Raw genomic sequence first — 25,983 nt, 5'->3', positions numbered from 1 at the left:
AATATGTATTTTAATTCACACATTATAATGCACAAGTCATGAAATAATCAGTACATGTATCTGCTTATATCCTTGCATCCAATGATAAGAGGTTTTGAGTTTTGCACCGTTGTAGTTGTTGACGGTGCACATTTAAGTGGATCATATAAAGAAATTTTTCTCTCGGAAAGTACACTGAATGGTGCAGGTTAGTGTATTTATCGTTATTTTGAATATGTAATATTATCTGTATAATAGTAGCAAATGAAATCATATATGCAGATTTGTATTTGAACATTGAAAAAACATATTTGAGTATTTTACACACTTTGTAAGTCATATAAAAAGCATATTAGTTTATGCAATGGTCAAGCACATTGTCAGATCAAATGAGTATTGATAACATAAATCATTTTAATAAGATAATTTATGCTTAACAATATAAATTACCTTTTTTTGTTAGGTAACTGCATATTTATAACACACCATACTTTTGTATATAAAAAAAATCTTTATGTGGACGTTTATTAATATCGTTTATACATATTATAGGATGTATATTGCCACTTGCTTATGGAGTTGTGGATACTGAGAATGACAACTCATGAACGTGATTTTTCAATCAGTTTAGAACTGCTTTCGGAGAATGTAACAACATGTGTGTTGTATCTAAGAGGAACGAGAGTGTATTTGACATCTTTAAAAAAATATTTGCAGTTACTTTCGTAAGAGCAAAGTCAATCTTAGCAATCTGTATTATTTCAATGGCAAATTCTTATAGAAAAGATGATTTTGATTATATTATGACAAGGGTTAAAAAGGTTGACTCTAGAGTGAAAAAATACCTACATGAAGCTAGTTATGAAAAGTAAAGTAGATCTCATTCACCGATAAACAGAGGTTAGATGATGACTTCGAATATCGCTGAGTTTATTAATGGGTGTTTGGTGGAGGCCTAGAAATAATCTATATTAGGTTTCTTATAGGAGGCGAGAATTTTATTTGATTCTTGAAATTATTAAAACAATGAAATAGCTTTATATACAAACAGGATTTTAGGTCGGAGGTTTAAAGAAATTTTAACTCTCAATGGTGTGAATGCTACTAGAATGACGGTATGTTTAAATATTTTAAATTTTTCATTCAGAATATACTTGTAGCATTTTATTAAATTTGTATTATCTTATGATTTTGTATTTCATGCTATTTTCAAATGTTAGTCTGTTTGAATCTTTTTTTTTTCATGTGAAGACTTTCTTGAGTTATATTTACTCAGTTTATGAATCTGAAAGTGAATCGTGCAATTATGGAAGGTTTCAAATAGACTAGATATCTTGTCCTCACGCTATTGTCATCTTAAAGAAAAAATATGTTAAAAAATTTGGGCCTTACTGCTCAGATTACTACAAATCAAGTGATTTGGTGAAGACTTATGAACTTCTAATTATTCCAATACCAGATAAGAAGGACTGAAATGTTCCTAAAAGTGTAGAAGAGGAAGAAGTGTTGTCATCGATATATAAAAGACAATCGGGAAGACCTAAGACAGGAAGAAAAAAAATCAAATGAAACGTTGTCATCAAGCATAAATTATTGTGGACGATGCTGTCATGAGGGCCACAATAGGCATTCTTGTAACTTTTTTTCAAAGGAGAAATGACTTATAATGAACTCCACTTATGATGATTAATCACTCGGTTATCATTTATGTAATATTTTTTGAACAATGTTAGTTGCTTGTTGCTGCGACGATATGAATATCAATTTTCTTTACTTAATTATTTTTGTTTGATGTATTTTGATTTTTGTTTTGAAGCGTATGCGACTGTTGCGTTATTAAGTTATCCATTATTTAACATATGTATCGTACCACATACATATATATCACTTTATGTATTTCTTTTAATATCGTTATTATGTGTTGTAATATTTCATTTACAAAGTAAATTATCAGGAGGACATATAATGATTTGTGTAGTTATGTATATGTTGGTAATTAAAATTTTTTCTTCATGTTATTAACTTTTTGTGGAGTATCAATATCATGTAACTCTACAAATATGTTAATCACAATAATTTATAATTAAATATGTATTTGAAAAAAAAGGTCATTAACTAATAATTTATTAACTATTATGTGATAATATAAATACTAGTTATGTATATGAAAAGTTGGTTATGTAATTGGTTATATTGTGTTTGAATGTAATTTGTTATGTATTTGAACAGATATTTATATGTATGTATATACATATCTCTTATGTATATTATCTGTCATATACAAAACTATGTTATATATTCATACTAATTTGACAAATTTATTGACAAGTTTATATATGTTAGTTATATAGCTATGTTATCTATATATACTAACATTGTTATCAATATACACTAATTTATTTTAAATTTTTATCTGTAATATAAATATATACTAATCCATTATGTATTTGAACAGGTGTGTGATGTATATGGACATATCTGTTATGTGTATAAATTGTCATATACAAAGTTTTATTATTTATATATACTAATTTGATAGGTATATTATACTAATTTGTTATATTATATGTTATGTGATATACATAACAGTATTAGATACATAGCTATTTTATATGCTAGAAATGTAGTTATAGTATATGTTATCTACATAGCGATGTTTAATATGTGTATATTGTATGGCATATAAATAGCATTGTTATACATATGTTGAATACATAACATTTTGTTTATACAATCTGAATTACATTATTAAGTAAATTAAAGATTTTTTTTATAAGCACACTAATTATGTATATGAAATCCTTATACATATGAAGTACCAACACAACTTCAAAATGTATAAAGTTATACATATTATTTTAATATAAAAAATAAATTAATTCAAATAAGTTACACACAATGGATGTTGACATATAATATAAATGTGTAATTCCTTATCATTATTTAAAATGATAAAACATCTAAATAGAAGTGATGTCTTTATTAACAAACATAAATATGTTCACCATACGTCAAAAAAAGAACTAGTCTTTTCAACACAGTACTGTTACCCTCATGCTAAACGACCACTATACTGTCACCTCTATTCTAGACTAAAAATGTATATTCGTCTATAGGAGATACAAAATTTGTCCTGAGACTTGAAGAATCGTCATTATCGCTTTTCTATCTTTTTTTGGTCTAAGTTACACTGTAATTTCATAACATGGTGGCCTATCTCAATCTCTGCATTTGTTCATCAAAATCGAAATGAAGTGCAGATATGCTTGCACTCAAAAACTCTGCATAACTGAGCACAAAGACACCACAGTCGCTACAAAATAATAAACACATGAATTAAATCAATCTTCACATATATAACTAATTATATAAAATAGATGAGGTTCGACTTACAGACTATCGCTCGATTGTTGTGCAATCTTATTCATGTACACAATGTCAAAAGGATGTTGATTTGGCCAATCAGTATGTGTTGTCTGTTTCAGAAATTCACTGTCGGTCAAGTATGTCAGCGACATAACAAACAATTTGTGAATCTCAGATGATAATTTTCTGCGTCTTGAACTTGACAATAAGCCATATACCCGTATGCATCTTTCTTTTAATGCAACAACAATCAATACCTAATGAAACTCTCCACCACAATTCATTGATATGTACGCCTCATTCACTATATGTCACGGCCAATCAGCAGGGATATTAAATTCTTTGATGATGTTTGTAATGGATTCTCCATATCTAGCAACAATAAATGATTGACGACAGTTTTACTGCATGAAAATAATCGTTGGAGCAACATCTGAATAGTACCTTCTATATATTTGTTCAATATAGTTTTTAAAAAAATAATTTGCAGTAATGTATTTGTACTGATGATCTGGTTGTTGCTTCGACTTTTTAAGAAGGTGGTAAATTATTGCTTTGAATATTTGCGAAGATGATAAAAGATAACATTAATATGATGTACATTTCAAATAAATAATAACATTTAATTTGGACATTCTTCAACATAACATAGTCAATTAAAAGCAAAGTTCATCATGTAAAATGTCATATTTATATATTTTAATTTATCAATATAAAACTGGTACATTCAAATCTTTTTAACTGACCAACTTATCAGCACAACTCAATGAAGCCTCATTTAGCAGAATCCCAAATCATAAAATTTAACAAAATCAACACTATTTAAATATTTAAGTTATTTTTAATTAAATTTATTCATACATAAGATGTTACATTTGAAATATAGCCTATTAACATACATGTAACACTGTTATAAAATTTAGATGAAGATGTTATGAATAATATGAATATATCTTGACAATATATTAGAATAACATACGACAATGTAAATATAAAGATTTATGATGTATATGAAAATATATAGAACGCTTTAGTAATGTATAAGACTACTTGTACCTAAAACATATTAATGTATATGATAATATATACATAACTGAGCTATGTATATATCAACAATATATATCATATACATACGAAAGACAAAATACAGTACAGATAGTAAGCTCAACAAGACAGATAGTAAGCCCCCTTACCTTTTCGGAATATGAAAAATCAAGTTCAACATTGAAATGACTATATTGTTTATAGCTCAAAACAACTCACTCGTTGAATTTGTAGTCCTATTACAATATTAATCAACTAAAAAATTTAAGTAATATAATATCCATTTCTATTTGGGATAATATTCACGAAAATACCTGAAGTTTGACCGGATTACCAGTTGAGCACACTGAGCTTTGCGGGGGTCCTATTACCCCCCAGATTTTTTTTTTCATATTTTAATGGCATATATCTGCCACTTGGCACACTGCGTGTTATTCACGTGCATTAAGCGCGTGAACAGTGTTAAAAACGTTTTAAAACTCTTTTTTTTTGCCAAACAACCCCTTAATTTTATAATTATTTAAAGTTTTATATTTTTATTTATTTTTTCATTCTTCTTTCTTCTTAATGTAACTCGAAAAATCATGGAAAAAAAATTCATGTATGGAACTCGAAATCTTTCCGAATTAATGAAAAGATTAATGGTTATAATTAATGGAAAGATTTTTTCGAATCTTTCGAGTTCCATTTATAATTTGAACTCATAATTATAAATGGATTCGAACTCGAAATTATAATTCGAAAAGATTAATGATTATAATTAATGGAAAGATTTCGAATTAAATTTCATGTATGGAACTCGAAAAATTCCTTAATGGTTATAATTTAATGGAACTCGCTAATTGAAACTCAATGAATGATTCGGAAGATTAAAACTCAAAAACTCGCTAATTTAATTTAGAGCTCCATTAATGAAAATTGAATCTTTCGAGTTCCATTAACGGAAGATTGAATAGCTTTATGGAAATTGAATCTTCCGAGTTCCATTAACGGAAGATTGAATAACTTCATACATGAAATTAAATTTTTTGAATCTTCCGAGTTTCATTAATGAATTTTTTGAATCTTCCAAGTTCCATTAATGGAAATTGAATCATAAAATTAAATTTTTCGAATCTTTCGAGTTCCATTAATGAATTTTTCAAATCTTCCGAGTTCCACTAATGGAAATTGAATATTCCATTGAGTTTTCAATTAGCGAGTTTCATTGAATCTTTCATTAATGGAACTCGCTAATTGAATCTTCCGTGTTTCAATGAAAAATTAATGAAAGATTCCATTCAATTATTTGAAAAAACTTTCTTCATAAATTCAATGGAATCATTTGAAATATTTAATATGATTGTAATTGTGAAAAAATATTGAAAAGTGATAAAATGGAGAAGAAACGACGCGTGTACTACATTTTTCACGGAAAAAATTGGGTATACGTTTTGAGGGGGGGATTAATTCCACTTTAAAAAAGTCTGGGGGAGAATTAATTCCAATTAAAAAAGTATAGGGGGGTAATAGGACCCCCACAAAGTTTAATATGCTCCACTGAAAATTTGGTTAAACTTCAGATATTTTCGTGGATATTTATCCCTTTCTATTTCTATCTTTAAAAGGATCACAAAGAAACTCTACGACATACAACAGTTAAGTTTGTATAGAGGGATTAGTAACTTACTCGAAAAAGGAATTTGAGTGAGTTGATACATACCTTCACATATATTATTTTCAAAGCAACATGCTCCTATACTCAAATGCATTCATGGCATAGCGTAGAAGTATGTAGAATTCACAAGTTGGACCGATATTTCTTGGATACTATTACTATAGATCTAGTTCATCATAACTAATCGAGGTGGAGTGAGCTAAATAGGATGAAAGTTAAAATATCAAATTTCAAAAATGAAAACATATACATAATTGAGGTATGTATATGTCAACATATACATCACATACATACAAAACATACATTTTTATTTTTGATACTATACTTTTTAAAAATATATACATAAAATTGTTATATATTATTTGATATGTCGTACATACACAAAAAAATCTACTATAATCTCTATTTATATATGTATTAAATCTTAATTATTAAACATAATTTAACTAGAGTTAACAAAAAAAATCAAGACATATTAGTTACAAAAAAAGTAAAATTTATCGTCAATTTACTATTTCACAAAATTAAAAGTAAATAAAGGTGAACGAACCTCATCATTCCAGCATGTGTTTGGCTGCGACATCAAGTAGAATCAATTTTTATTTTGAGGATGAGTCACAGTAAAATTCAATTGCTTGTAATCAAGACTTGATAATTTAGCTCTGTAGTGATCATCATTTGATTTTCTATGTCATAGAATTTTATAAAAAAATATTACCAAATCTAAAATGATAATTTCTCTTATATTATAAAAAAATGTTATGAAATCTAAAATGCAAAAACCAGTATCTTTTCGCATGAAACTTCAGTAATTCTTCAATAATTCATTTAGAGTAACATGTCAATTACCCATGACGCAACTCGTCGAAAATGCTACATCCATCAAAAGTATGCTTCTGTCGATTCTCAATTTCGAAACTGTCTTTTCCTAGAAAATTTGAGCCAAAATCAGTTAAATTAGGTAACTTGAAAATTTTTGACCTTTGCGTGATTCGTTCCGCAGATTTTTTTCAACATGACATACTTGCAGCTTATGCATCAGAAAATTTGGGTGAAAATTGACTGTCACGTATTAAATGCAGACTCTCAGTAATCTGTGCGAATTAAAGACCTTAATGGGTTTAACATTTAGTGGGGTTGTCATTCCAGTCATCACTGCGTCTATAACATCTTGTACGAATTCGGATATTGTGCTAGCTGAGAACTCATCCTTCATATACTCATGATAATTGAGTTAGTATAAATAAAAACAAATTATGATTAATATGTAATTCGTTGTGAATATTAAAAAGAGTTGCGTAAATTATTACAAAAAATTATTTTAAAAATAACACTGAATTCAGTATGTGTATTGGGATACATCTGATTGATGTATATATAGACAATATACATTTGTTAAAAAATTTAATTTAACAAATTATGTAGAATTTTTCATATACATTGCTAGTTATGTGTATGAGGAATATTATTGAATAATTTATAAGAAAAAATAATAGTTAATCGGTGTGGATGTTTATCGTTTGATCTTTCAAAATGTCCCTGGTTTCTTCTTTTTCAATATTTATAGTGGCACATTGTTGATGAACTGTTTCAATGGACTGAACATTGTCAGGTTCGATTGTTGAAACATTTTTCATTCCAGCACTGCAACTAAGATATTTCTATCAAAAGAAAAAATGAGTGTACATAATCGATAAATTTAGATGACATGTTTAATCTTATAATTTTGACACTTGAAACTGTCGTATTCTACTGCTTCTTGAGCGACAAATTTATCTTCGCTCGACTCAGCTCCTAACGTATTGTCAGTCAATTTCAATACCTATAAAAAACGTCGGTTATAGCAAATACATAATATAACATTACAAAAAATTATTTTGGTATGATGATATGTATCGTTGAGACGCGTTATGGTTATGTAACAATTATGTTCTCCATTTAAATTATCTGTACACCACAATTGTTAAAAAATTTCGCATCATATGCTACGTACTTGCTAGCATATACATAAACATAAAGTTATGTTAAAAATTCTGAAAACAAATAAATTAATCTTTTTTTCTTTGTCTTGATTTTGCATATTGGTACGCATCTGTCGAGACAACTCTCCTTTCATCACTTCTCCCTTCATAATTCTTTTCTTTTAAAATAATTTCTCAAAAATTCTTGACATAAAATTCATAATATGCAAAAAAATATTTAAAGTATTCTAAATATTTAAAACTTTAATTTATACATATTTCTGTCTGCGATTTTTCTAAACTGTATTTTTTTTATATGTTCATTGCTAATTTTGAAATCAGTACAATCATCTTCCTATACATACATCAAACTAATCAAAAAAGTTCAGGTGTTAAAACATTCACAAAAATAATTTGATAAATTTACATGTACATATGTTAATGTATAATTATATGGACAAAAAAAGTCAATTAAAAATAAATGTTAAAATTCTTAATATTTCATTCTAGAAAGAGAACAATTTGGGTAAAATGTAAAAATTGTATATGATAGATTTTGACGTCATATATATAACTGAGTGTGATGTATATACATAACAAAGTGTTATGTATATGTTGTCATATACATAATAAAAGTGTTATGTATATGTTGTCATATACATAATAAAAGTGTTATGTATATGTTTCATATACATAACAAAGTGTTATTCATTTAAATCTACAATTGTTCAATTCATTACTTAAATTATTTTTTATTTTTTTTGCTTTATCATGCTTTTTTATTAAATTCTGCATCACTTCAGTGTATTGCTTAACACTTAGTTCGTATTGCTTAACAATTAATTTTCGAAAACACGTAATTTTAGAATCAACCTTCAAACAAAAAAAGTAATACATGAGTTCATAATTAAAACTGATTAAACTAATTGAATTTAAAATAATACCTACATATGATTGTACAAATGACTTTATCTCATTTAAATCGACTTTGAACATATACTGTTGATCTGATATGCTGGAAGGTGGGAGAAAAGATTTCTCTGTGTCACAATGAGATGATGTATTTTTTGAAATGTTGAGATTTTTATATATGCATTCATCATCAGCTTTTGTTTTCTATGCAGGTACACCTTCTTTTGAATGAATTGTTGGTGATATGATGGGTTCTTGCACCTCACTCATTTTTTAATCAAAGCTAATCGTCTTTCTCTTTTTTTATTGGTGAGCAGATAAAGTTTCAATAACATAATCCGTCTTTATGAGAATTTCGGATGATGGTAATGTACAGAAATCCTCAAACCCTTGATGATCTGAGTGCGAATATAACCTACTCATCAACAATTCTTTTTTTACTGCGGTCCGCTATATTGATAGGTAGAGATTAAGAGGAAGAATCATATATCTCAATGTCTTCCCGCATTAATAAATTAATTTTTTGCGCTTCTTCAGAAGTTGCACATAAATTCTTATAAACAAATTGTGAAGCAAACGTGAAAAATATGAAAATAATAAAATAAAAAATTTTGAATGTTGAAAACTAATACTCAACATGAAAAACTTAAGTTAAAACATAAAAGTTTCAATATTTAGATCGAAAATATCTTATTGGACATGTCATTCATAAACTTCACCTACTTCGACTTGACGCCGACAACCTTCTAGTTGAAATTTTTTGAAATTATGTTTCTCTTCCGCTCAGCAATCTTACTGTCAACCTCTGAACAATATTCATACATACATACATTTGATGCGTGGGACATTCCTCCCATCTGGTATAGTTATTTTTCAACAACGTAATCTTATCTTCATAATGACATAAGCTTCTGAAACGATCTCTTTCCCCATGAAAATTGTTCAAACCATTCATTCTCCACCATCAAGAAATCTGTTCTGCTAATAATCGCATCACATATTTCTGAATACAAAAAAGTATGAATGAAATACAGAATAGACATGTGCAAAGCATTTGTAATGTTATCAAAGTTTTTCATCTTAAAGCGCTGAATAAACATTCATTTTTTATTGGATTCTTTGCACTTGAAAACTACTTGTCAATCAAAACAGATTTGGATGATTCAGGATACAGGTAGTCCTCTATGTTACCAGTACATTTAAGTTCGGTAATGAGAGCAAACTCAAAAATAAAAAACTTCATAAATAGTCTCCTTCACATAAACATGTATTTCATCGAAATTATCTTGCTCTATCTAAAGCATAAGCAATACTTTGAAATTTGTCTGTGAAAATTACTATGAGGCATGTCAAAATGACCCAAAAATTAATTATCGAAAAAGATTTTACACATCTTCATCCAAATAGTTTTTGATATCTTCTTTAAATCACCATTGCATGAACTGTTAAAATGCAAAAGATACGCAGGGACTTATTTCATCCTGTATTTTCAAACCCTGTAAATTTTTTTTAAAAAAACACACTTCATAATATCCAGGTGATGGACTATATGTATGTTGCTTTAACTAAACCACTAAAATCCTATAGAAACATACTAAAATACCACAAAACTTTATGAGATGTATATAGACTATACATATCAATGTAATTCATATACATAACATTACTTATGTGTATTACTTTCTGTGATGTATATGAACTGTTGTCACGACCCAAATGGCCATGAGTGGCACCCACGCTAATCTTCCTGTGGGAGAACCATCTAACCGAACCATTACCCAAACACTTAGTCAATATTAGAATGATATTTTCATAAAACCATTTTAACAATAATAATCTGGAGTTAATCATCAGTAATGCGGAAATCAAAAAATCTACTTACTGAAATTTTCAAGACCCGAAAGTCATCGTACAAGAACTACAAAAATCATAGCTAAAGTAATATTCAAAAATAAAGTAAATAAAAAATATTTCATTGCCCGAAAGATGGACAAGAACAAATAAGATGACCCATGGCAGCTTGGAGATGGAGTGCTCACCCTTGGATCAAGATCTGCTATCAAACTCTAGAGATAAGGTCATGTCTGAGCCTAGAACACTATCTGCATTCAACAAAAGAAGAGTACAGGGTAGTATCAGTACAAATCACTATGTACTGGTAGGTATCATAAGCCAACTCAATTTAATAGCATGTACACAAAATAAATTAAATAACAAGTAGACAGACATCGTCACACAACAAATATTCAATGAATCAACAATACAGCAACAACAGGTCAACCAGTGCTCACAAACAAGCCACATAATCATCAAGAGTATCAACCATACTGTAAACATCCACAAAAATAACACAAATATTTACACACATGCTATGGGACTTATTTTTGTCCAAGTAGTCATGACCTGCAGGGAACAATCTATGTTCATGTACCGTACTGGCGTGGTACCCGATCCAACATAAATATAAATATACCGGTGTGATACCCGATCCAACATAAATATAAACGTACCGGCATGGTATCCGATCCAATATAAATATAAACGTACCGGCGTGGTACCCGATCCAACATAAATATAAACAAGTATTATCAATATTAATTTATACAACCTCACAGCATGCCACAAAATGTACCAAGTTTACAAGTACACTTAAAGTCATAAAACAATTCCATCAAGTCAATTTTCAATAAACATTTATACACAAATCAACAATCTAAACATCAACAATTTCAAGCATGTCCAAATACCAATCCGTAAGTATCTAATTTAGGAGTATACATACAATTAAGTTGAGTCTAAACTCTAATTAAACTGTAACCTACCTCAATCGAAGAATCCAAATGCAAGCTAACTTGCGAGGGTTTTGCCCTTTCTTAAAGTCTCTGAATGATCAGAATCTGTTAAAAAATATAATCCCTATAAGAGTACGAATTTAATAAAAATTTACTATTATGATTATTTTTAATTAGATTAGAGTTCGTAAAAAAATTAAAGTAAACCGTTGAAACAGTGGCTGCCCGATGGCCTAATTAACGTCACTGCCAACAAACTCTCATTCATAACATCTTTTCTTCCTTTTTGTTATGATTAAGTAAAACTTTCCTCACCATTAAACCAAGAATATTCATTATAAGTTAACTAACTAGATCTAAGCATCAAAATAATTATAACTTAGGTGTAGTGTAGGTCATTCACGCACTCCATAATGTATATAATTAATACTAACCCTCTGTAATACTGCCACTTGGGTATTGATGAAGAAATAAAAAAAACATAATAAAATTTGAAAACAGCCAACAGTGGCTTTGCCATTTTTGATATTCATGAAAAATTAACAAAAGTTAGCCAACAATGGCCATTGACTCCATGGGAATGCGTGAAACCAAGCAACAGTGGCCTGCGCCACTCGATTTCATGAAAAAAAAAAAAGTAGTTTTAACTTGCCAACAGTGCATACTTTTCCTTTAATCCAATTTTTCCTCCACCAAAAGTATACATATTATATTCATATGTACCCATTAAATAAACGAATAACAGAAAAATTAATGGGTACATACGTTATCAGACTAGGTATTGAACGTATAATACCTAATCTGATAACATATTACCCTAATCTCATATATAACAGAAAAGAAATAAGGGAGTAGTGGATATGACCCACTACTAATTATAATAAAATAATATTTTTATTAACCATCAATTAAATTAATTATTTTAAATATCTAAGACTTCTAATAAATTATCAGAATTTATTTGGGATCTTATAGAAATAAATTAAACATGTAAATTAACTAAAAAGTGCATCCCATACCTATTAAATACTATGACACTAACCCGAGGTCGTCTCAATCAAAGATTGACCATGATTGAGTTTAACTTTATTAAAACTCAATAATTCAACTAATCACTCCAATAACCTCTGAACACCTCAAGAATTGGTAATACTCATCCCGTGAGTCATAATCCACGTATACAAACTACGGAGAGTGCTAAAATAGAAAAGATGAAAAATTCCACAAACGATCGAGAGGGTCGTTACATCAGATACCAATTAAACTATCGTTCGTCCCCGAATGGACAAACACAAGACAATGAGGGAAAATAAGACATTACCTAAATCCGCAAAAATGTGTGGATACTTGCTACGCATGTCTGCTTCGGTCTCCGAAGTGGCCTTCTCAATAGGACGGTTCTTCCACTGGACCTTCACAGACGCAATCTCCTTAATCCTCAACTTAGGACAGCTCTATCAAGAATAGCAACGGGTTCCTCCTCATAAGAAAGGTTTTCATCTAACAAGACCGAATCCCAATGAATTATGTAGTTACCGTCACCATGGAACTTCTTTAGCATAGATACATGAAACACAGGGTGAAATCCCGATAAACTCGGAGGCAATGCTAATCTATAGGTCACCGGCCCTACACACTGAAGAATCTCAAATGGTCCAATATGTCTAGGACTGAGCTTACCTCGCTTCCCAAAACGCATGGCACCCTTTATAGGTGAAACTTTGAGCAACACTTGCTCACCCTCCATAAAGTACATATCTCTAACTTTCTGATCCGCATACTCTTTTTGCCTGCTTTAAGCCACTATAAGTTTCTCCTGAATAAACCTGACCTTCTTTAACGAGTCCCTCAACAAATCAGTACCCCATAGTCTCGCCTTAAATACATCAAACCACCCAATGAGAGATCTACACCTTCTCCCATACAAAGCCTCAAACGGTGCCATATCGATACTCGAATGATAACTGTTATTATATGCAAACTCGGCCAAAGGTAGAAACTGGTCTCAATGACCTCCGAAATCCATACACGCACGAAGTATATCCTCCAACACCTGAATCATCCGCTCGGACTGCCCATCGATTTGAGGGTGAAAAGCTGTACTAAGGTCCAACCTTGTGCCCAACTCCTCATGCAACTTCTTCCAAAAAGTAGAGGTAAATTGAGTACCCCTATCCGAGATAATAGAAAGTAGGACCCCATATAATCGAACAATCTCCTTAAGATAAATCTTGGCCAACTTTTCTGCATTATAAGTCACCTGAACTGGAATGAAATGTGCAGACTTCGTCAACCTATCCACAATAACCCATATAGAATCATACTTCCCCAAAGTCTTGGGAAGACCAACAACAAAATCCATAACTATCCTTTCCCATTTCCATTCAAGAATAGGCATCCTCTGAAGAGTACCACCAGGCTTTTGATGCTCGTACTTTATCTGTTGACAACTCTGGCATTTAGCAACAAAATCAACTATATCACGCTTCATCTGACCCCACCAGTAATGCTGCTTCAAATCACGGTACATCTTGGTTGCACCAGGATGTATAGAATACTTCGAACAATGAGCCTCAACTAGAATAGTAGGAATCAAATCATCAACACGAGGTACACAAACTCACCCCTTAATCCGTAACACACTGTCACCATCAATAATGTCCTCCTTGGCCTCACCTTGTAAAACCTTATCACGGATCTTGCTCAACTTAGAATCCGTAAATTTCTTGACCTTGATTTGATCAAGAAACGTGGACCTTGCCTCAATGCTGGCTAGAATTCCCCCTCTCTCAGTCACCTCAAGTCGAACAAACTTGTTAGCTAGAGTCTGAATCTCTCTAGCCAGAGGATGCCTACTAGCATTCAAATAAGCCAAAACACCAATACTTTTTAACTTCCTGCTTAATGCATTAGCGACCACATTAGCCTTCCCCGGATGGTAGAGAATGGTGACATCATAATCCTTAAGCAATTCCATCCATCTATGCTGTCTCAAATTTAAATCCCTCTGCGTGAACACATACTGTAAACTGTGGTGATCAGTGAACACTTCACAACAAGACCCATACAAGTAATACCACCATATCTTAAGAACAAAAACTACAGCAGCTAACTCCAAATCATGAGTGGGATAATTCTTCACATTGGGCTTCAATTGCCTCAAAGCATAAGAAATAACATTCCTTTCCTGCATCAAGACAACACCTAAACCAGAACGTGAGGCATCACAATAAATAATGAAATCCTTACCTTCTATCAGCAAGGCAAGAATAGAAGTGGTAGTTAATAAGGTATTGAGCTTTTGAAAGCTCTTCTCACACTCATCAGACCAAATAAATGGTACATCCTTATGAGTCAACCTCATTATATGAGTAGCAATAGAAGCAAACCCCTTCACAAACCTACGGTAATAACTTGCTAAGCCAACAAAACTACAAACCTCCATCACTGAAGTAGGCCTAGCCCGATTCTTAACTGCTTCAATCTTCTGAGGGTTTACCATCACCCTATCTTTCAAAACCACATGCCCCAAAAAGGATACAGAAGCCAACCAGAACTCACACTTAGAGAATTTTGCATAAAGCTTTTTCTCTTTTAACAAACCCAAATCAATCCTTAAGTGATTCTCATGCTCCTCCGTACTCTTAGAGTAAACCAGAATATCATCAATAAAGACAATCAAAAAAGAATTCAAGTAGGGTTTAAATATCCCATTCATCAAACTCATAAAAGCAGCTGGGGCATTAGTCAGTCCAAAAGACATCACAAGAAACTCATAGTGCCCATACCTGGTTTGAAAAACAGTCTTAGGAATATCGTCAGGCCGAATCTCAAGCTGATGATACTTGAACCTCAAATCAATCTTAGAGAATATGGATGCACCCTGCAACTGGTCAAATAAATCATCTATAAGGGGCAAAGGATACTTGTTATGAATCGTAACTTTGTTCACTGCCTGTAGTCTATACACATACAAAGACTTCCATCCTTCTTTTTTACAAACAAGACAGGAGCACCCAATGGAGAGGCACTCGGACGAATAAAACCCTTACTCAATAAATCCAGCAACTGAGCCTTTAGCTCCCTCAACTCAGCCGGAGCCATCCTATAGGGAGAAATAGAAATAAGATGAGTACCTGGCTCTAGATCAATACTGAAATCAATATTTTGGTTTGGTGGCATACCAGGAAAATCTGCAGGAAAAACCTCTTGGAACTCACACACCACAGGAACTGACTCAATAGATAGGACATCTGCGAAGGTGTCCTAAAGATGTGCTAGGAAGGGCGAACAACCTATCCCAATTAACCTCCTTGCACCCAGAAAGGAAATAAGTTTCATTAGAGAAGGACTATAATCACCCTCCCATACAAGTCTATCCATTCCCAGCATAGCTACAGTCACTGTCTTAGCATGACAATTTAATATCGCATGATATGGGGACAACCAACTCATACCCAAAATTATATCAAAATCCACCATGTCTAGAATCACTAAATCTGCCCAAGTTTGATACCCTATAAACATAACAGAACAAGAACGATAAACTTTATCAACAACAACAGAATCACCAACAGGAGTAGACACGTGAATCAAAAAGTCAAGTAAATCACACACTATGTCCAATCCCACAGCAAAATTAGCAGACACATATGAAAAAGTAGAGCTAGGATCAAATAATATGGTGGCCATCTAGTCACAAACTAGAATAGTACCTGTAATAACAACGTCTGATGCCTCTGCCTTGGGCCTGCCTGAAAAGGCATAGATATGAGCCCTACCACCAGTCTGAACGTTGCCTCTGCCAAGCTGAGAACCACCTCGATGGGGCTGAATACCACCCCTTACCTGCCTGATGACCCCTATGACCACCCTGTGGATGACCTTTACCATTACCACTACTTCTCCTACCTACAGGAACGAGAGATCCAGGAGCCTGCTGCTAGATAAACTGACCAAACTACCTTGCGTTAGGACAAAACCTCCTAACATAACCCACTCTGCCACACTCGTAACATGTACGGTCCAAGGTAGGCCGTTGAGCTGACGAAGATGAAGCAAGGTAACCACCAGGGTATGAAAATGGCTGGTTAGTGCCTGACGGACCACCCACAGACACCAACATCGCTGACTGAATGGGGCGGGCAGGGTATCCTTGAGAACTCTGACCCCTAGAATAAGAACCACTAAAATTGACTCCTCTGCGGGCCTTCTTTTCTGATACCCTAACATAACCCTCCTATCTTACGCCCTCCACCTTCTTGACAAAATCAACCATCTCCTGAAAAGACCTATCCGAAGATGTCATCTGAAGAGTAGAAATCTGGAGACCGGTGTTCAACCCCTTCACAAAAATTTGGATCCTCTCCTCCTCTGTTTTCAACAAGTGAGATGCATATCGAGACAGAGAATGAAATTTAGCCTCACAGGCCGCAACAGACATGTTCTCCTACTTAAGATTAGCAAACTTATCCCTCTTTCTATCTCTCAAAGTATGAGGCACGAACTTTTCTAGAAACACTGAGTAAAACTGTGTCCAAGTCAAGGGAGGCAAAGCTGGATCCCTACACTCAACATAGTCCCTAATCCTGCTAAACCACTCAGAAAACTCAAAACCTGTTGAATCACAACGGGAGACATCTGAATCGGAGCTGCACCTCTATGAGCTGGTGCAACCCCATCATGAACCAACACTCGTTCATCCTGTACTGGCATAGCTCCATCATCTGAAACCTCGGGCAAATCCTCATGTGGGGGAAAAATATTGGCCTCTCTCTAGCTGGCCCCGTAGCTTGAGCTCTGCCCCTAATGGGCGTTGCTCTCTTTCTTCCGCCACGTCCTCTTCTTGCCCCATTTATTCATGTTCTTACCATCTACTAGAATAAAAGTGAAAGAAGTCAGATACCAATTGAAATCAAGTAATAGCACGTAAGAAATAAGAATCTGAATTTTCCTATTGTCCTGTAGCGTCTCGAAGAAAAGTACAGACGTCTCTGTACCGTTCTGCAAGACTCTACTAGACATGTTCTTGTACGATGAGATCGATAAACCTAGGCTCTAATACCAACTTTTTCACGACCCAAATGTCCATGAGTGGCACCCACACTAATCTTTCTGTGGGAGAACCATCTAACAGAACCATTACCCAAGCACTTAGTCAATATTAGAATGATATTTTCATAAAACCATTTTAACAATAATAATCTGGAGTTAATCATCAGTAACGTGAAAACCAAACAATCTACTTACTAAAATTCCCAAGACCCGAAAGTCATCGTACAAGAACTACTAACAAAAATCATAGCTAAAGTGATATTCAAAAATAAAGTAAATAAAAAATATTTCATTGCCCGAAAGATAGACAAGAACAAATAAGATGACCCATGGCAGCCTGGAGACGGAGTGCTCACCCTTGGATCAAGATCTGCTATCAAACTCTAGAGATGAGGTCATGTCTGAGCCTAGAACACTATCTGCACTCAACAAAAGAAAAGTACAGGGTAGTATCAGTACAAACCACTATGTACTGGTAGGTATCATACGAAAACTCAATTTAATAGCATGTACACAACATAAATCAAATAACAAGTAGACAGACATCGTCACACAATAAATATTCAATAAATCAACAATACAACAACAATAGGTCAACCAGTGCTCACAAACAAGCCACATAACCATCAAGAGTATCAACCATACTGTAAACATCCACAGAAATAACATAAATATGTACACATGCTATGGGACTTATTTTTGCCCAAATAGTCATGACCTGCAAGGAACAATCTATGTTCATGTACCGTACCGGCGTGGTACCCGATCCAACATAAATATAAACGTACCGGCGTGGTACCCGATCCAACATAAATATAAACGTACCGGTGTAGTTCCCGATCCAACATAAATATAAACGTACCGGCGTGGTACCCAATCCAACATAAATATAAACAAGTATTATCAATAATAATTTATACAACCTCACAGCATGCCACACAATGTACCAAATTTACAAGTACACTTAAAGTCAAGATAATTCCATCAAGTCAATTTTTAATAAACATTTATACACAAATCAACACAAGTTTAGCAAAATATCAAACACAAGCAATCAATAAGTTCACAACTTTCACAAGTCTTTACCTATTAACAATAACTTTTAGACCTTATTCACAGATACCAATTGAAATTGTCTAGATAACAATTGAATTCAATCTAGTAGTCTAAGATTAGGACGGCACGATGGAGAGAGAGAAAGTACATCCCATACCTATTAAATACTACAACACTAACCCGAGGTCGTCTCGATCAAAGATTGACCATGATTGAGTTTAACTTTATTAAAACTCAATAATTCAACTAATCACTCCAATAACCTCCGAACACCTCAAGAATTGGTACTACTCATCCCGTGAGTCATAATCAACGTATACAAACTACGGAGAGTGCTAAAATGAAAAAGATGAGAAAATTCCACAAACGATCGAGAGGGTTGTTACAACTGTCAACTACTAAGACACCCTCACATTATTAAAAGAAGCCACATAATGCTGCACAACTAATAATTATATTCAAAAATGAAAAATTAAAAAATCTCACATTACTGAAAAAATACTATAATTTCAGTACAACTAACAATCATATACGAAATGAAAAATTAAATTTTTTTTGATATACGTGGTTATGCAGTATCATTTTTTTTGTATTTTTTATACAATTTTTTGATTTGATTTTTTAAACTTCAATCAGCAACTTTCCTGAGCTTCTTCATCTTAATGGCATCATTGCGATGTTTTGATCTGTTTTCAATAGAATTAGGGTCCTTATAATCAATTCTCAGAGAACAAACTCAATAACCCCATTTGTTGTTTACTATGCTCTAACTGAGTTAATCCTAAACTAAAAGACGGAGAATTATTCATTTACTAAGTAACAATTAGTGAATGAAGTACATGCAAAAACTTTATTATTCTATAGATTCTAAATTTTGGTAAAGTAGAAAAAGAAAATCTTACTCCAAAACTAATTAAAAATTATTGAATGAACAACATGCAATTACTTGTTCACTCTGAATCTAGAATTTTTGGTAAAGACGAAAGAAAAGTAACTAACCTCGAATATTAAAATTACATAATGTTGTAAATGAAGTTTTTGTTAAAATTGAATGTTACTGAGTAAGAGTTAGAATCAAACATGGTTGAGAATTCAAAAATAATAATCGCTACGTAATGACTCATTGATTTTAGACTTCTTCCAAGAAGAATAAATAGAAAAAGTTTTGGTAATGTTATGTATATGAACTTTTAGAGAGAGAAATTGAAAAAGTAAAATTTTTATGATATGTTTTAAGAGTTGGGATTTTGTGTTATAAGTAATACTAAAGTTGTTGCTTTATGTAATTTTTAGCAATATTATTGGCATGGTACTATTAAATTGGGCTAAAATTTGGAGCGATTGGCATGTCTATACTGTTGCTCCTAGCTGTGTAAAAACAATATAAATTCCGATAATTTGGAGTTTAATTATAAAAAATTCTGATATTTTATATATTTATTGAAATCTCGATTTTGGATCTATCGACATACATAATTAGCTCCCGATACATCCCACTAAGATACATTTATTCCTTTGTAAAGATACATAATTAGCTCCCAACATTTTTTTTCGATTTTGAATCTGTCGAGATACATAATTAGCCCCCGATACATCCAACGAAGATACATAATTAGTTGGAAGTTTGGTAATTACTTTGTAAGGGTAGAAATTTTTGTAAATATGGTAAATTAAGGTGTATGTTTATGTTATTTTTCCAGTTGTCAAAATTTTAGCCAAAGATTAAGCTTAGTGTTATTAAAGTTAAAACTAATGACTCCAAATAATCATTCTCGATTTATTTCAAGACGGACGAAAAAATTGGAGAAGCTCCATTACTGAACTTGGATTAAGAAAATTTTAACATTTTTTTTTCGAGTGAGTGTGATTGAAATTCATTGAAAACACCTAGATTTGATTGTATACAAGGGAAGATTGGAAATGATTTGGAGAAAAAAAAAATCATAGCTGAAATCGATCGAGCTAGCAAACCTAAAAGGCCATAGCAACAGTATATATCAGAAATATATTGTGTATGTCAGGATATATGACCAAAAAAATAGATAAACAAGAGATACATTGATATACAATGGAAGATAGGTTTAATATAATTTTAGCAAGGTTCTAAAGCATATACAGATGAATGAATCCACTCACTTTCCCTTATATTGAAATGTAATGTATGTCTAAAATTAGAAATACGTGTTGGTTTTTATTTATTTACAAAGTATTAGATAAAAAGATTATAATTATCACTCAATATTTTTTAAAAGTACACAAAATTTGAGAATTGAACGTACTATCTTTCACGTTAACCCCAACCGCAGAATCATCATGCATGCATGCGTGGAAGCAAAATTAATTCACAACCTCTTATTTCCACTTCTTGTACCAATCCCATAAATAAAATTTTAAAAAAAGAAGAATAATTTTTGTTTTCACCTACTCTTTCGTATTCTTCTTACTCCATATTACATCGAAGCCTATCTCTTCATCACATTCAAAAGTTTTGTTATTTGTGTCGAAACAAACATCAATACCTCTCAATATCATTTCATCCCCTTCACGGGGTTGATTTGATATCTGATCTGATAAAGCACATTTTCTTCACCAACACCTAGAGGTAAATTTATCATTTAAAGATGTAAATACAACTTTTAATATAGGGTGGAAGAGCTAGAAGAAATGTCTTAAATTTTGCAGAATGGTATAATTTTAGTTTTTGTTTGGCCATACATTTTGAAGTTGAAACTTGAAAAGTCAAAATTTGAATATAGTTGTGATTTTTGAAATTTGAAGTTGTGTTTGGACATGTATTTTACTTGAAAAATAGTTAAAGCTTTGCGAATGGAAGCCCCAACAATCCAAAACTTTTACATACTTGAATATCAAATTTTTAAAATTTAATGAAATTTCAAAGTCAAATTTAAAGAAAAAATGTCAAAATCTAATTAAATTTCACAATCAACTGAAGGATAAATGGCTCTATCTTGTCCTTAAGGCCTAATGACACCAAATAAAGGATGAATTTAGACCATTCGCAAGTTCAAGGACAAATTGGACTCTTTTTTTTCTTCCTTCCCCTATAACTAATTCAGGATTCATTTTTTTTTTTTTTAATCAGAACTCTCAAGAAGCAAAAGGTGACATGATGTTCAAGCAAGGTGGCGCGGACATTGAGTCCGGCCACAAAGGTGGTGGTGGTGGGCAAATATACCCAGGAATGATGGAAGATCCACAAATGAGATGGGCATTTATCAGAAAAGTTTATGCCATTGTATGCACACAACTCTTCGTCACCGCCATCATCGCCGCCGCCATGTTCTTCACTCCGGCAGTCAAAGAATACATGAAAACCATTGTTGGCAAAGTCACCTTAATTGTTCTTATTATCATCGCTTTTATACGTAAAACACCTTCCCCTATTATTACCGTTCTGTCTGTGCATTTTTATTGTCTACTATACTAAAATTAGATATATGTCGACTAATACTGGTCCAGGTTGAAAAAACCAATGGATAATTTTACTTATTTCTACCCATTTTATCCTTAGCATTAAATGCGATTCATTATCCAAAACATTAAACTTATTATATTCAAAGGATAAAAGGGTGTGAAAAAACCGGTTCAACCTATAAAAAAGTTGTTGGTTTATCCGTATCGGTTTATTGAGTTGACGGTTCTGTAAATTTTTTTTTATCGGGTTACCGGTTCGGTTTTTTATTTTAAGGCAACATGATATTACCTCTATCATTGACTATTTATTAATCTGTATGTCAAGTCAATAGTGGACAATTATTGATGAACCGAGGGGGTATTATTCTCAATTTTCATGATTTGATATAAAAGTTATTATACTACTCGTTTTAATTTCTTTATATTCGGTATAATATTTGCAGTTATGTTCTTCATGAGTAAATATGGGAAAAAACATCCATGGAACTATGTTCTTATGGGAGTGTTTACCTTGTGTCTGGCATGTGTTGTTGGAGCAGCCTGCGCATTTAAAAAAGGTAAGCTTTCTTGAACTTTCTTTTTAATTATATCTAGCTAATATGCTATAATATGTTAAATTATATTATCAGTCTAAGAAAACTCTATACTTAATATTTGTGTGTATAACTCAGAGACAGAACCAATGTATTCATGCGCGTTTGTTAACTTTGAATTATTTTTATGTATATATTTAAGTATGGCTATCTAGTTTCAAACTAGCGAAACTCATGGTGCAAAGTAGAATTCACAATTATCACTCCACAAAGCAAATTTTGCCTATTTGAGTCATTTCATTCATATTTAGGTGTTAGTACATTAATTTTATATTCCTATGTTTAAGAAAACTATAACATTAATCGATATTAGGTGATCACGTGCTTTAAATAGTTGCAATTATCGTCTTCTAATTCTGAGTTTGCCACAGGTAGAACTTAAATCGTTCCTTAATTTATATAAAATGGAAACCAATGTTATTAATTGATTGTTGCCAAGATGCACAAAGTGAATAATTTTATGACGAAACTATACCATAGATCTCCATTCATTTTCTTCTTTTGATTTTCACACGATGTCCTACTTGTTTTGGGACCTAAATGATCCAAATTCAATTAGCTGAAAGACTCATTTTGGATGGTAGAGTACTTTCTTAAAAAGATAATTGTATTTTTAAGGCCCAAACATGTAACCTCAGATTAAAGTGTGAGGGATACATCATACATAAACCCCCCCACCCCACCACCACACACACACTTTGGAAGTCGCAACATTAGAAGTACTCTAAGTATGTTATACAAAAATTACAAGAAGATTATACTTTGACAAGAATGCAAATATTTGTTTTGCTAAATATGCCACTTGCATAAGTGAAAATAGCATTATATTGGTTCTCCTTTCATTTTTATTTAATATGATACAATTATTAAAGCAAAACATACTAATTTTTCCCAAAAATAAATGGTCTAATTAAAACTGAGACAATTAGATATAAGCATTTAGTTTGAGTTCACATCATACAGACCCGGTTAAATCTTTTAAATCCTTTTATGCTGTTTCGATTATGAACCCCAACATTTTATGTAGATTTTCGAAGTTGTAACTTTAATGTAATATTTTGTTTATAGGGGAAACTATCTTAATTGCTGCTGGGCTAACAGTTCTTATAACTGTTAGCCTTACCTTTTACACATTTTGGGCTGCAAAAAGAGGCAAAGACTTCACCTTTCTTGGCCCATTTTTGTTTTGTGCCTCTATAGTCCTCTTAATGTTTCTTCTAATGCGGGTATGTATGCATCACCTTATGTATTTATATTTATATATATGCTTTTATTTATGCGCTAACGATATTTTTCTTCACAATGCAACAGTTTATTCTCCATCTAGGAAAAGAAGCACAAGTGATATATAGTTGTCTCGCAGCATTACTATTCTCAGCATATCTCGTGTACGATACAAATAATTTAATCAGGAACTTCTCGTACGATGAATATGTCATTGCAGCAATCTGCCTTTTCGGAGACATCGTTGGCCTCTTCTTAGCTCTTCTTGGCCTCTCTGGTGATTGAATATTAACACTCCAATTTACTTGGAAAAAAGTTGTTTAACAGAGTGTGTGTACTAATAATTTTGTTGAATAGAGTTTCTGTTTTTATTATTAGTGAACTGATATGTTTCCTAGTTTTGTGAATGTTTACAAGCCAAGAGGCCAAAAGGAAAACACCCAAAAAAAATGTCTGGGTTTTTTCGGGCTAAATTCTTGGACAATGCATATGTTTTATTAGAGGAAACTACATAAATAATTTGATGAAACATCTGTGTTTTCTACTTTCCTTAAAAGAGTAATTAATCTGGTAGTGTTACGTTGGAATATAGTCAACTTAATATATTGTGAACCAAACTTATTACATAAGGGTTTATGGGTCGTCTGAAGGGGTGAATGAGACTGATCCATTTGAGATTACTACGCTAACTAAAATATTGGAGATTTTTGTTTGGAATCTATGCCCAATTATCAATTAGTTAAATGGGTCATGAAATCAGACGAAAGCGGTTATGTGTATTGTTATCATTCTTAGGCAAACTCTGTATCTCTCTTCGCTCATTCTTTGAGTTCTGCTTCTCATTCCTTCTTCTATGTTATCGTTGTTCTATAATTTTGTAATTTCTCTTCAGTATTTTGGTTATTAATTCAACTATCGGTCTTCTTCTATTATTGTGAGTGTTTGTATTCTTCATTATGTCATGTGTTTGAATATATATTACATATTATTTTATGTAGAAAGACCAACAAAGTCGAAGCAATAAAAATCGACTTAATTGATTTAATTTGATTCCAAAATTTGAAAAAACGATTTAGTAGTGTGGTGCTTTTTTTTTTTTTTTTTCTTTTTAGAGAAAAACGACCCAAATCAAATGATGAATCCTTACCTAACGAATGGTTTAATTTGATTAATGTATAACTGGGGCTAAGAGACATATTGACGTAGAGGTTCATATTACAGTACTAGTGATTGCACGAATATCCCTCCTTGATACTCTAAAGCCCTTGGACTTACCGAGCCGGGTCAAACCGGACCGATTTCATTAAATACGCCAGTTCCGTTTGACATGCTTACTTTGCATGCAGAAACAATTTTTTGTGTGATGTTTTTCCGAATTTCAACATGTCTCTCCATGATCCATACCTCATGAAGGCAACGAAAATTTTAAGTCCAAATACGAGGAGCCCCACTTGCCAAGGATGTCACCCAAGAACCTCTTCACTACCAAATAGCTTGAAAAGTTCCGGATCATGCATGCCATGAATCTTGATACCCCCAAAGATAGCTACCCAATGCACCCAAATTCCGAGACAAATTTTAAAAGAGTAACTTGTAAATATTCTTCCAAATTCACGAGTGACAAATTAAGAGAACCCCCTTAACCCCTCAGGTCCACAGAATAAAGGAGCTAGGAAAAAAATAAAAACTTATTGTAAAAATTGTCTCGTGCAACAAAAATATCTTCTTCTTTTGGTTAAGTATCTTATAGTTTCTTCCTTCAAAATATGGGGAATTGACTCGTTCACATTTGTGTGGAAATTAAGCTAATTTGTGATGGTAGTTGATTTTAATAGTTGCATTGCATGATGAGTGCAAGAGGTTTCCGAGTTTACTATTGACGTAAAAACGCCTTTATGAGAATCTAGCAC

At 32.2% G+C, this 25,983-nt stretch overlaps 1 protein-coding gene and 1 pseudogene across 1 annotated transcript; one reads left to right on the top strand and one right to left on the bottom strand.

Annotated features, from left to right (window-relative positions):
• Nucleotides 1–9,812: 9,812 nt before the first annotated feature.
• On the bottom strand, nt 9,813–17,154 carry LOC107852728 (annotated as a pseudogene).
• A 4,055-nt stretch (nt 17,155–21,209) lies between these two features.
• LOC124897032 (protein LIFEGUARD 4-like) lies at nt 21,210–24,602 on the top strand. Its single transcript, XM_047409170.1, has 5 exons — nt 21,210–21,423; nt 21,925–22,207; nt 22,700–22,813; nt 23,918–24,075; nt 24,161–24,602. The coding sequence occupies exons 2-5, from the start codon at nt 21,949–21,951 to the stop codon at nt 24,356–24,358; spliced, it is 729 nt and encodes a 242-aa protein (XP_047265126.1). The 5' UTR covers nt 21,210–21,423; nt 21,925–21,948; the 3' UTR covers nt 24,359–24,602.
• The last annotated feature ends 1,381 nt before the right edge of the window (nt 24,603–25,983 follow it).

The sequence above is a fragment of the Capsicum annuum genome, chromosome 3 (assembly GCF_002878395.1).
Source record: "Capsicum annuum cultivar UCD-10X-F1 chromosome 3, UCD10Xv1.1, whole genome shotgun sequence".
Lineage (NCBI taxonomy): Eukaryota > Viridiplantae > Streptophyta > Magnoliopsida > Solanales > Solanaceae > Capsicum > Capsicum annuum.
The sequence above is the reverse complement of the archived record's forward strand: the minus strand, read 5'-3'. Positions and strand labels throughout refer to the sequence as shown.